This window comes from Nerophis ophidion, linkage group LG09, assembly GCF_033978795.1.
Source record: "Nerophis ophidion isolate RoL-2023_Sa linkage group LG09, RoL_Noph_v1.0, whole genome shotgun sequence".
Classification (NCBI taxonomy): Eukaryota; Metazoa; Chordata; class Actinopteri; order Syngnathiformes; family Syngnathidae; genus Nerophis; species Nerophis ophidion.
Genome location: NC_084619.1, coordinates 58,436,197 through 58,448,930, shown reverse-complemented (window position 1 = coordinate 58,448,930; position 12,734 = coordinate 58,436,197). Strand labels below are relative to the sequence as shown.

Below are 12,734 nucleotides of genomic sequence, written 5' to 3'. Positions count from 1 at the left end.
CTGCATTGAAAATTTTTTTTTAAAATGTGGGGGGAATATTTCTTATTTTGTGTTTTCGGGGCCCTGGAACCACGCTTGAGGAAAGCCCTAATTAATAATAACAAATAAAAATAAAAATAATGTATATATTTGCAAATTAAAAATATCAAAACGGCCCCGTATACTTAAATTTTTCACTACACTGAAAGAAATTTAAACGTTAAGAGGGAAAATATTGCATGTTTTGTGTTATGTTTCAGCCAAGTTTTCTTGGAAAAAAATGGTATAAAACATTTAAAAAAAAAAGTTTTTCTTTATATTGACGGATAGACCTGAAGTTTAACTAGATCAGGCACTGTATAATAATAATAATAATAATAATAAACAAAATTATTATATGAGTTATTTTGAACATTTTTAGGACTGAGACCTTTCTGGGACCCAGGGACCAAACTTGAGGAGAGACCTAAAGGTAAAATATATATATATATATATATATATATTTTGAATTGATTTTGCAAATTAAAAATATCAAACCGGCCCCGCATGCATTAATTTTTCACTGCACTGAAAAAAAAAATTGTAAAAATAAGGGGGCAATATTGCTTATTTCGTGTTTTCGGGGCCCTGGGACCACGCTTGAGAAAAGCCCTAATGATTAAAAAAAAAAGAAGAAAATATATATATTTGCAAATGAAACATCACAAAACTTTAATTAACCCTAACTTTAATTTTCATTGCATTGAAAAAAATTGTAAACATTTTTTGGGGGAACTAATTGCATAATTTTTTTTTTTTACAAAAATGGCGTAAAACATAAAAAAAACATATATATTGACGGATAGATCATATATATTGACGGATAGACCTGAAGTTGAATTAGATTAACTGCTGAATAATAATAATAATACAAAAAACATATTATATGACTTATTTTGAACATTTTCATGACTGGGTCCACGGGAACAAACTTGAGGAAAGCGCTAAAGATTGAAAAAAAATAAAAAATCTGTATTTTGTATTGATTTTGCAAATGAAAAATATCAAAACGGCCCCACATGCTTTAAATTTTCACTGTGTTGACAAAAATTGTAAACATGTGAGGTAAAATAATGCACAGTTTTTGTCTTTGCAATTAAAAAAATGGTTTTCTTTGACAAAAGGGCATTAAATATTAAAAAAAAAGTTTAACTTTATATTAACAGATAAATCTTACTTAGAGTTAAATATTTAAGCGTTGAATATTAGTAATAGAAAAATATGATTTTTTAAAAACATTTTATGTTGAGACCCTCACAAGGTCCTAGAACCAAACTTGAGGAGAGACCTAGAGATAAAAAAAACAAAAAAAAAACATACATTGTATTGATTTGGCAAATGGAACATATAAAAAGTCTCGCATGCTTTGATTTTTATAGTGCATTCACAAAAATTTTAAAAATGGGGGTGGGGGAGGTTATTGCATCTTTTGTGTCTTTTCTACTAAAAAACAAAGTTTTATTAAACAAAAATGGCATAAAACAATAAAAAAATATTTTCCTTTATATTGACAGATAGAACAAAAGTTGATCCAAAGATATAAGTGCTGAATAATAATTTAAAAATATACATTAATATATGACTTATTTTGAACATTTTTATGACTGAGACCCTTCTGGGTCCCCGGGAACAAACTTGAGAGCCCTAAAGATAAAAAAAATAAAATAAATCTATATATTGTATTGATTTAGAAAACAAAGAATATCAACATTTTCAAGAGTGCGGTCTCAGTGGAAAAAGTTTGGACTCCCCTGAGATGGGCAAATGATAATCATGAAACCTTTTTTTTGGAACATTTTATTTACTTTGGTCCTTGAAAACATAAGCATGACTTTCTTTAAAGGCATTGTAATTTGATTGGGTGTAAGTTCTTAATCTCTGTGCACTGGACTACAATATGTAACATGCTGGCTGGTGCACACATAATTGTAATGCAATATTATAAACAAGTTATAAAGCATAAAAAGGTGTGAAAGCACACCCTTCATTGTTTGAGACAAAAAAAACCTACTGTATTTTGGTGTGGCCTTCCTGTTTATCATAACTCTTTGTGGAGGGGGGCGTGGCCTGCAGACCTGCAGCGAAGCGGGGTGTGCCAGGACTGGCTTTGAGATCAGCGACAGGTGTGTAGATGGCTCACTCGGGCCTGCTTATCTAATCACCTGTCGCTCTGTTAAAAGGCAGCAGCCGCAAAGGAGAGAGGAGTTGGAGTACGAGCGAGAGCGACAAAGACAATTGCTGAAAAGCACACGAAAGACAATTTATTGCAAAATAAACGAGTGTTCAAACCCTGAAAAGGAGCGGTCATGTCGGTGATTGGTGGTCCAAAGAACCCAAAGGGAAGATACTTCCACAATTTGTGGACTCATTGGTGGTCCAAAGAATCCAGAGGTAAGATACTTCCACAATTTGGAGACTCAAATTGTGGAAGTATCTTCACTCTGGGTTCTCTGGACCACCAATCACCGACATGACCGCTCCTTTTCAGGGCTTGAACACTGGTTTATTTTGCAATAAATTGTCTTTTGTGTGCTTGTCAGCAATTGTCTTTTGGTTTGTCTTTCGCGCTCTCGCTCGTGCTCCAACTCCTCTCTGTCTTTTAACAGAGCGACAGGTGATTAGAAAAGCAGGCCCGAGTGAGCCATCTAAAAACCTGTCGCTGATATCGAAACCGGTCCTGGCACACCCCGCTTCGCTGCGGGTCTGCAGGCCACGCCCCCACTCCACGCTCTAATTGTCTAATATCCACTCATCAACCTTTATCTTTCTATTGTTCGGTTTACTATTGCATGTCTGCAGCAAAGGAGTCTCCTCATTGAGCATGCATGTAGGCATTCTAGTCTATTAAATAGATTCACCCATTTTCTACCGTTTGTCACTCTTGGGGTCACGGAATGTTTAATGCAATATTTGACATTTCCAATTATTGCAATATGTAAAAATATATTAATAGTCTCACCATTAAGTAGTAAATGTAAATAAATATTGTAAATACTATGAGATCCGATACATGACCTTTGTATTTAACGTGACTGGGTGGTGCAGGTGTACCTAATGAAGTGTCTCAGTGTGTTTCAACCTGGAAGCCAAGCAAGCAGTGAGCGGCGCTTTTTGTCCCACACCGCCGGTATCCTTCCGATGCGTAACTGCAATTCACCTCCTCAGGTGGAAGCGTTCTTATACCCACGCCGGGAAGCGTCGCTCAGACGCTCCTGGAGGACAAACACTGGTTGACCACCTCCAGCAGGGACGAGTTCTCCAGAGCCGCCGCCACTCGCTCTTTGTCGGCCAGCTGCTTGTTCACTGTGCACGCAAACGGGGGAACCGTCAAATCTTCCGCGGTGGACAAACGTCCCGTCTGCTTCTTACCTGCTTCTTCTGAAGCGTGCGTCCCCGGCGTGATGAGCACGTCAATCTGCAGGGGGGAAAAAAAACACACACACGCGGCGCTCACACACGGGAACACAAAAGTTGTGACGCTTGGAGATGCACGCACTTTGAAGCGGTCCGGCAGCGAGCGCAGGAGCTTGACTTTGATTGACAGGCCGATGAGCGTTGCCATGCTACAGTGAGGGATGGTGGGGGTGAACTCGATGCCCACGGTGCTGCCTGCATCGTTTACCTGGATAAGATGGACACGGGAGGGCGCTTCAGTAATTAATATGCTTTGATACAGCGCTGGGTAAGATATATCATAATAGACACATAATCGATAACATTAAAAATGTATACATATGTATATATATTAGGGGTGTAACGCTACGTGTATTTGTATTGAACCGTTTCGGTACGGGGGTTTCGGTTTGGTAGTGTACCGAACGACATGGACATATTAAGTAGCGCACCACACGTTGTGTAAACAACGCACACCGAGGCACCATGAATTGATTAACGTGGACCGTGACTTAAACAAGTTGAAAAACTTATTTAAAGATTACAGTTGGTACAAAATGCGGCTGCTAGACTTATGACAAGAACAAGAAAGTTTGATCACATTACGCCTGTACTGGCTCACCTGCACTGGCTTCCTTTGCACTTAAGATGTGACTTTAAGGTTTTACTACTTACGTATAAAATACTACACGGTCTAGCTCCAGCCTATCTTGCTGATTGTATTGTACCATATGTCCCGGCAAGAAATCTGCGTTCAAAAGACTCCGGCTTATTAGTGATTCCTAGAGCCCAAAAAAAGTCTGCGGGCTATAGAGCGTTTTCCGTTCGGGCTCCAGTACTCTGGAATGCCCTCCCGGTAACAGTTCGAGATGCTACCTCAGTAGAAGCATTTAAGTCTCACCTTAAAACTCATCTGTATACTCTAGCCTTTAAATAGACCTCCTTTTTAGACCAGTTGATCTGCCGCTTCTTTTCTTTCTCCAATGTCCCCCCCTCCCTTGTGGAGGGGGTCCGGTCCGATGACCATGGATGAAGTACTGGCTGTCCAGAGTCGAGACCCAGGATGGACCGCTCGTCGGGACCCAGGATGGACCGCTCGCCTGTATCGGTTGGGGACATCTCTACGCTGCTGATCCGCCTCCGCTTGAGATGGTCTCCTGTGGACGGGATTCTCGCTGCTGTCTTGGATCCGCTTGAACTGAACTCTCGCGGCTGTGTTGGAGCCACTATGGATTGAACTTTCACAGTATCATGTTAGACCCGCTCGACATCCATTGCTTTCGGTCCCCTAGAGGGGGGGGGGTTGCCCACATCTGAGGTCCTCTCCAAGGTTTCTCATAGTCAGCATTGTCACTGGCGTCCCACTGGATGTGAATTCTCCCTGCCCACTGGGTGTGAGTTTTCCTTGCCCTTTTGTGGGTTTTTCCGAGGATGTTGTAGTCGTAATGATTTGTGCAGTCCTTTGAGACATCTGTGATTTGGGGCTATATAAATAAAAATTGATTGATTGATTGATTATTGGGGTGTTACCATTTAGTGGTCAATTGTATGGAATATGTACTGTACTGTGCAAACTACTAATAAAAGTTTCGATCAATAAAAAAAAAAAAACAACACACGGCATGCTAGCATCGGGCTATGATAGACTGACCTTACGTCCTCTTTTCACGGAATATGTCCTCTTTGCGGAGCTGTCCAGGTGGAGTTTATTAAATGCCTCAAAATGTCCGGCATTTTAAGTTATGGTTGCATGTATTTTTAATGTATGTTCAGGGTTAAGAAGGGGTTAAAAACAACAAAAAAAGTGCTGCACGCAGCAACATTCGTGAGGGAGGGGGAGACAGAGAGAGCGAGAGAGTTATGATAAATGCGCATGCGTCTCCAGGCTCTGCTTTTTAACCATAGATTTATCAGATTTTATTTTTTACTATCTATAGCAGGGGTGTCAAAAGTGTGCCCCGGCGGCCACTAACGGCCCACAGCTAATGTTTTAAAGGCCCACGGCACATTCTAAAAATACTGTTAAAAGAAACCAAAACATAAACAAAAGTGAAATAAAAAAGCTTAAAGGCTAAATGTAATTTAGAAAAAGTTGCAACGTTGATTAATAGAACAAAGCTGTTTTTATTTTCTTTCAAACGGTCATTGCTCAAAACATAATATTGAATCAAAATCAATGTTATTATGGATGATAGACTTATCCAAGTTTACGATTACTTCACATCAAATATTACACTAAGAAAAATATTTTTGGTGGAAGATTTAGCAAATTTGGTAAATAAATAATTAAAAAATTTATATTTTGTTGTTTTCTTACTGTATCGAAAATGAACCGAACCGTGACCTCTGAACCGAGGTATGTACCGAACACCCCTAATATATATATATATATATATACATATATATATATATATATACATATATATATACATATATATATATATATATATATATATATACATATATATATATATATATATATATATACATATATATACATATATATATATATATACATATATATATATATATATACACACATATATACATATATATATATATATATATACACATATATATATATATATATATATATACACATATATATATACACATACATATATATATATACACATACATATATATATATACACATACATATATATATATACACATACATATATATATATACACATACATATATATATATATATATACACATACATATATATATATACACATACATATATATATATACACATACATATATATATATACACATACATATATATATATACACATACATATATATATATACACATACATACATACATATACACATACATACATATATATATATATATATATATATATATATATATACATATATATATATATATATATATACACACACCAATACAAAACATCTTGATAGAGTTTTCAGCCATATCGCCCAGCCTTTTAAACAATGTATGACAGCCTTTTTACATACAGTATTAAAGGCCTACTGAAACCCACTACCACCGACCACGCAGTCTGATAGTTTATATATCAATGATGAAATATTAAAATTACAATTTAAAATTTCCCCCGGAGTTTCTTGTTGAAAACGTCGCGGAATGATGACGCATATGACGACGCGTGCGCGTGACGTCTCGATTTGGAGGGGACATATTAGCCCTGCACCTCTTGCGGTTAAAAGTCGTTTTCATCGCGCAATTACACAGTATTCTGGGCATCTGTGTTGCTGAATCTTTTGCAATTTGTTCAATTAATAATGGAGGAGTCAAAGTAGAAAGATGGAGGTGGGAAGCTTTAGCCTTTAGCCACACAAACACACGGTGTTTCCTTGTTTAAAATTCCCGGATGTGAAGCTTTACTATGGATCAGAGCGGTCAAGCGAACATGAATCCCGACCACTTGTCAACTGGCAGGTTTCGGTGAGAAAATTGTGGTAAAAAGTCGCCTCTTACCGGAGATCTGCGGAGCTTGCGCCGTCCATGCAGCTGCCGTGACTTCCCTCAGACACTGGCGTCAACACACCCGTGGAAACACCCCTCCGACTATCAGGTACTATTTAACTCACTAAACCACTAGCAACACAATTGAAAGATAAGGGATTTCCCAGAATTATCCGAGTAAATGTGTCTAAAAACATTTGAATCGCTCCCAATGCAATCGCCTTTTTTTTTAACTTTATTTTTTTATTTTTCTAGTCCTTCGCTATCAATATCCTCAGCCACAAATCTTTCATCCTCGCTCAAATTAATGGGGAAATTGTCGTTTTCTCGGTCCGAATAGCTCTTGCTGTTGGAGGCTCCCATTATAAACAATGTGAGGATGAGAAGAGCCCTCACACCGGTGACGTCATCGTCTGCTACTTCCGATAAAGGAAAGGCTTTTTTATTAGCGACCAAAAGTTGCAAACGTTATCGTCGATGTTTTCTACTAAATCCTTTCAGCAAAAATATGGCAATATCGCGAAATGATCAAGTATGACACATAGAATGGACCTGCTATCCCCGTTTAAATAAAAAAATCTCATTTCAGTAGGCTTTTAATGTAAGTCAGTTGTTAATGTGTCATATAAAGTAATTTGAAAATAACATACTTTGACTCTGACTTGCTCCACCACATTGAGTTCCTCCAAGGAGAGCGGATGTTCAGGGTCATTGATAGATCTGATCAAATGTTGCATCCGTTAAAGACTACACTAGAGCAAATTCAGACAAACATCTTATTCTCTATATATAACAACAATATTAGGTATTATGAAGACATTCTCTATATATAACATTAATAGGTATAATGAAGACATTTTCTATATATGACAACATTAATAAGTATTATGAAGAAATGGTCTATATATGACAACATTAATAGGTATTATGAAGACATTCTCTCTATATACAAACCCCGTTTCCATATGAGTTAGGAAATTGTGTTAGATGTAAATATAAATGGAATAAAATGATTTGCAAATCCTTTTTAACCCATATTCAGTTGAATACACAACAAAGACAAGATATTTGATGTTCAAACTCATAAATTTGACTTTTTTTCTGCAAATAATATTTAACTTAGAATTTCATGGCTGCAACATGTGCCAAAGTATTTGATAAAGGGCATGTTCACCACTGTGTTACATCACCTTTTCTTTTAACAACACTCAATAAACGTTTGGGAACTGAGGAAACTAATTGTTGGAGCTTTAAAAGTGGAATTCTTTACCATTCTTGTTTTATGTACAGCTTCAGTCGTTCAACAGTCCGGAGTCTTGTTATCGTATTTTACGCTTCATAATGCGCCACACATTTTTGATGGGAGACAGATCTGGACTGCAGGCGGGCCAGGAAAGTACCCGCACTCTTTTACTACGAAACCACGCTGTTGTAACACGTGGCTTGGCATTATCTTGTTGAAATAAGCAGGGGCGTCCATGATAACGTTGCTTGGATGACAACATATTTTGCTCCAAAACTTGTATGGACCATTCTGTATTAATGGTGCCTTCACAGATGTGTAAGTTACCCATGCCTTGGGCACTGGTACACCCCCATACCATCACAGATGCTGGCTTTTGAACTTTGCGCCTATAACAATCCGGATGGTTATTTTCCTCTTTGTTCCGGAGGACACCACGTCCACAGTTTCCAAATATCATTTGAAATGTGGACTCGTCAGACCACAAAACACTATTCTACTTTGCATCAGTCCATCATAGATGAGCTCGGGCCCAGCCAAGCCGGCGGTGTTCCTTGGTGTTGTTGATAAATGGGTTTTGCTTTGCATAGAGTTTTAACTTGCACTTACAGATGTAGCAACCAACTGTAGTTACTGACAGTGGTTTTGTGAAGTGTTCCTGAGCCCACATGGTGATATCCTTTACAGACCGATGTCGGTTTTTGATGCAGTACCGCCTGAGGGATCAACGGTCCGTAATATCATTGCTTATGTGCAGTGATTTCTCCAGATTCTCTGAAACTTTTGATAATTTTACGGACCATAGATGGTAAAATCCCTAAATTCCTTGCAATAGCTCGTTGAGAAATGGTGTTCTAAAACTGTACGACAATTTACTTACAATTTGGGGACCCTTGCCCCATCCTTGTTTGAGAATTACTTAGCATTTTTTGGGTAGCTTTTTTTTATACCCAATCATGGCACCCACCTGTTCCCAATTAGCCTGCACACCCAATTAGCCTGTGGGATGTTCCAAATAAGTGTTTGATGATGGGGACGGCGTGGCGCAGTGGGAGAGTGGCCGTGCGCAACCCGAGGGTCCCTGGTTCAAATCCCACCTATTACCAACCTCGTCATGTCCGTTGTGTCCTGAGCAAGACACTTCACCCTTGCTCCTGATGGGTGCTGGTTGGCGCCTTGCATGGCAGCTCCCTCCATCAGTGTATGAATGTGTGTGTGAATGGGTAAATGTGGAAGTAGTGTCAAAGCGCTTTGAGTACCTTGAAGGTAGAAAAGCGCTATACAAGTACAACCCATTTATCATTTCTCAACTTTATCAGTATTTATTGCCACCTTTCCCAACTTCTTTGTCACGTGTTGCTGGCATCAAATTCTAAAGTTAATGATTAATTGCAAACAAAAAAAATGTCTATCAGTTTGAACATCAAATATGTAGTCTTTGTAGCATATTCATATGGGTTGAAAAGGATTTGCAAATCATTGTATTCCATTTATATTTACACCTAACACAATTTCCCAACTCATATGGAAACGGGGTTTGTATTATGAAGACATTATCAATCTATATAAATATATATAACAACATTTACGGGTGTTATTAAGACATTTGGTGAAGTGCGACACCAGCTAGCTAATGCTAGCTCAACCATCAAACAGGATATCGAATATTTCTCTGTCGTCGATGGGATCACAGACGTCTTCATCCTCGTCGGTGGCCGCCTGAAGTCTCTCGCCGGACCGCTGGAATATAACTGGGTTGGCGTTTTCCAAATTAGTTCCGCCAGACATGTTCTAACTGTGTTAGCCCTTATAGCGTTTTAGCTCGAAGCACCGGTAGCTAGCGGTAAGTACGGAAAGCGATAGCGGACTTAAAACACAACACACTTCCGGTGGCTGACAGACAAATATAGAGCAAACCCCATTTATTATAAAGTGTATTAAATGTGCTCTATTCATGAAAAATAGCAACCTATAAATGATTATTAATATTATTATGTGGCAAGCTAAGAAAAATGTGTCCATAAAAGTCGATTTTTTTCAAAGTAAACTCCAAAATTGGATTAATGACTGAAAAGTATTGATAAAATCTTGGGAGGATTAGAAAAAATAAAAGCATTTAAATTATTGTATTTATTGGAGGGATGTAAGTTGTTTTGGATGTGCTCCCTTTTTTTAAATATTTGTATTTTTATTTACGTTGTAGTTTTTTTTTTATGTTTTTACTTTCTTCAGCGTGTTTTGTTGTAAAAACATGTTGATTGCTAAATCTAGTGAATAAATGTCATGTTTAAAATATTGTAAGTGTCTTTATATTGTCAAAACACTCGCTTCCGGTGAGTGCGGCAAGCGACAGGGGCCCTAAAACACAGCACACTTCCGGTGGTTGACAGACAAGAGTATAGAGATATCCTCATTTATTGTAGAATGGATTAAATGTGCTATATTTCTGAAATAAAGCAACCTATAAATGATTATTAAAGGCCTACTGAAATTAGATTTTCTTATTCAAACGGGGGTAGCAGGTCCATTCTATGTGTCATACTTGATCATTTCGCGATATTGCCATATTTTTGCTGAAAGGATTCAGTAGAGAAGATCGACGATAAAGTTTGCAACTTTTGGTCGCTGATAAAAAAGCCTTGCCTTTACCGTAAGTAACAGACGATGTGCGCGTGACGTCATGGGTTGTAGAGCTCCTCACATCTGAACATTGTTTATAATCATAGACTCCAGCAGCAAGAGCTATCCGGACCGAGAAAGCGAAAATTTCCCCGTTAATTTGAACGAGGATGAAAGATTCGTTGATGAGGAAAGTTAGAGTGAGGCACTATAAAAAAAAAGCGGCGGCAGTGGTAGCGTTTCAGATGTAATTAGACACATTGACTAGGATAATTCTGGAAAATCCCTTATCTGCTCATTGTTTTAATAGTGTTTTAGTGAAATTCTAAAGTCATGCTTGAAAGTCGGATGGCTGCGGTGAATGCCAGTGTCTCAGAGAGAAGCATGGAGGAGCCAAGATCTCAGATGCCTTTTTGACAGCTGCTGCAGGAGGTCCCATAATCCACTGAAGTTTCCGGTAAGAGCCGACTAAATATCACAATTTTCCCATCCAAAAACTTGCTGGTTGACGTGGAGAAACATGTTCGCGTGACCGCTCTGTGTTAAAGCTTCACAACAAACAAACACCGGCTGTGTCTCGGTGCTAAAGGCAGTTGCAATCCACCGCTTTCCACCAACAGCATTTTTATTTATTGTCTCCATTATTAATTGAACAAGTTGCAAAATATTCAGCAACACAGATGTCCGAATTACCGTGTGATTATGCGATGAAAAGAGACTACTTTTAGCCGTGTGTGGAGCTGGGCTAATATGTTCGCTGCAACCCGAGACGTCACGGGCAGGCGTCATCATTCCGTGACGTTTTCAACAAGAAACTCCGCGGGAAATTAAAAATTGCAATTTAGTCAACTAAAAAGGCCGTATTGGCATGTGTTGCAATGTTAATATTTCATCATTGATGTATAAACTATCAGACTGTGTGGTCGGTAGTAGTGGGTTTCAGTAAGCCTTTAAATTATTGTATTCATTGGAGGGATGTAAGTTGTTTTAAATAAGCCCACTTTTTAAATTTTTTATTTATTTTGTATTTTTTTTAATCTCTTTTTGTATCTTACTTTACTTTATTCAGCATGTTTTGTTTGTAGAAACATATAGATCGCTCAATCTAGTGATTAGCCGGGATGTTGAGATGTATCGGAAGTGCCTTAGTTTGTTTGTATATCGTCAAATGCCCACCCACCAGAAAGAATAATAAAAACAACAACCAGAGATTTTACGATATAAAATTGGCAGCTCAATTACAATAATTTTACTGTAAAAAACAGGGGTACGATTTTTCCATTCAATTTATAGGATAATACGCTGTAAAAACCACCACAGTTTTTTAAACTGAGCTGCCAGTTTTTTACAGTAAAATCTATGCATTTCACTTTTATGCGATAGTCAGACAAGCATATATTAATTGAATGCATAAGTTATTTGGTAATTACCCAAGACAAATCATCGTATTTATATGACACTATCCAAACCACCTTCCCTAGTCATGGCGCAGTAAAAAAACAAAACTAATCAACATAAAAAGTCAACACACATGATCACACATAACCCAACCTGCCCACTGAAACTTATACATATTATAAAATATGTCGAATCAGCATAAAACATTTAAATTACACCCATTTAAATCCATTGCAAGGCATGATGGGAAAAATGCTCAACACTATCCATAGCTGTCCATGTTTGACTTAACAAGGTGACAAAATATAATATTAAATTCTAATATATATATATATATATATATATATATATATATATATATATACATATATATATATATATATATATAGGTGTGGGAAAAAATCACAAGACTACTTCATCTCTACAGATCTGTTTCATGAGGGGTTCCCTCAATCATCAGGAGATTTTAATGGAAGCATTCACATACAATGGTTTATATAGGGCACAGAGTGGGTGGGTACAGGCAGGCGTAGGGTGTGGTGATTGGCTCATGTGTTACCTAGGAGGTGTTTCCTTCTGTGGCGGCATGTTGAAATAATTTC

General features: G+C 37.7%; 1 protein-coding gene across 1 annotated transcript; it reads right to left on the bottom strand.

Annotated features, from left to right (window-relative positions):
* Nucleotides 1-1,799: 1,799 nt before the first annotated feature.
* On the bottom strand, nt 1,800-9,988 carry ciao2b (cytosolic iron-sulfur assembly component 2B). Its single transcript, XM_061911348.1, has 5 exons — nt 9,777-9,988; nt 7,523-7,602; nt 3,515-3,640; nt 3,388-3,433; nt 1,800-3,321 (listed from the first exon to the last, which is right to left on the bottom strand). Exons 1-5 carry the CDS (start codon nt 9,901-9,903, stop codon nt 3,221-3,223), a joined length of 480 nt encoding a protein of 159 aa, XP_061767332.1. The 5' UTR covers nt 9,904-9,988; the 3' UTR covers nt 1,800-3,220.
* Between the last annotated feature and the right edge of the window lie 2,746 nt (nt 9,989-12,734).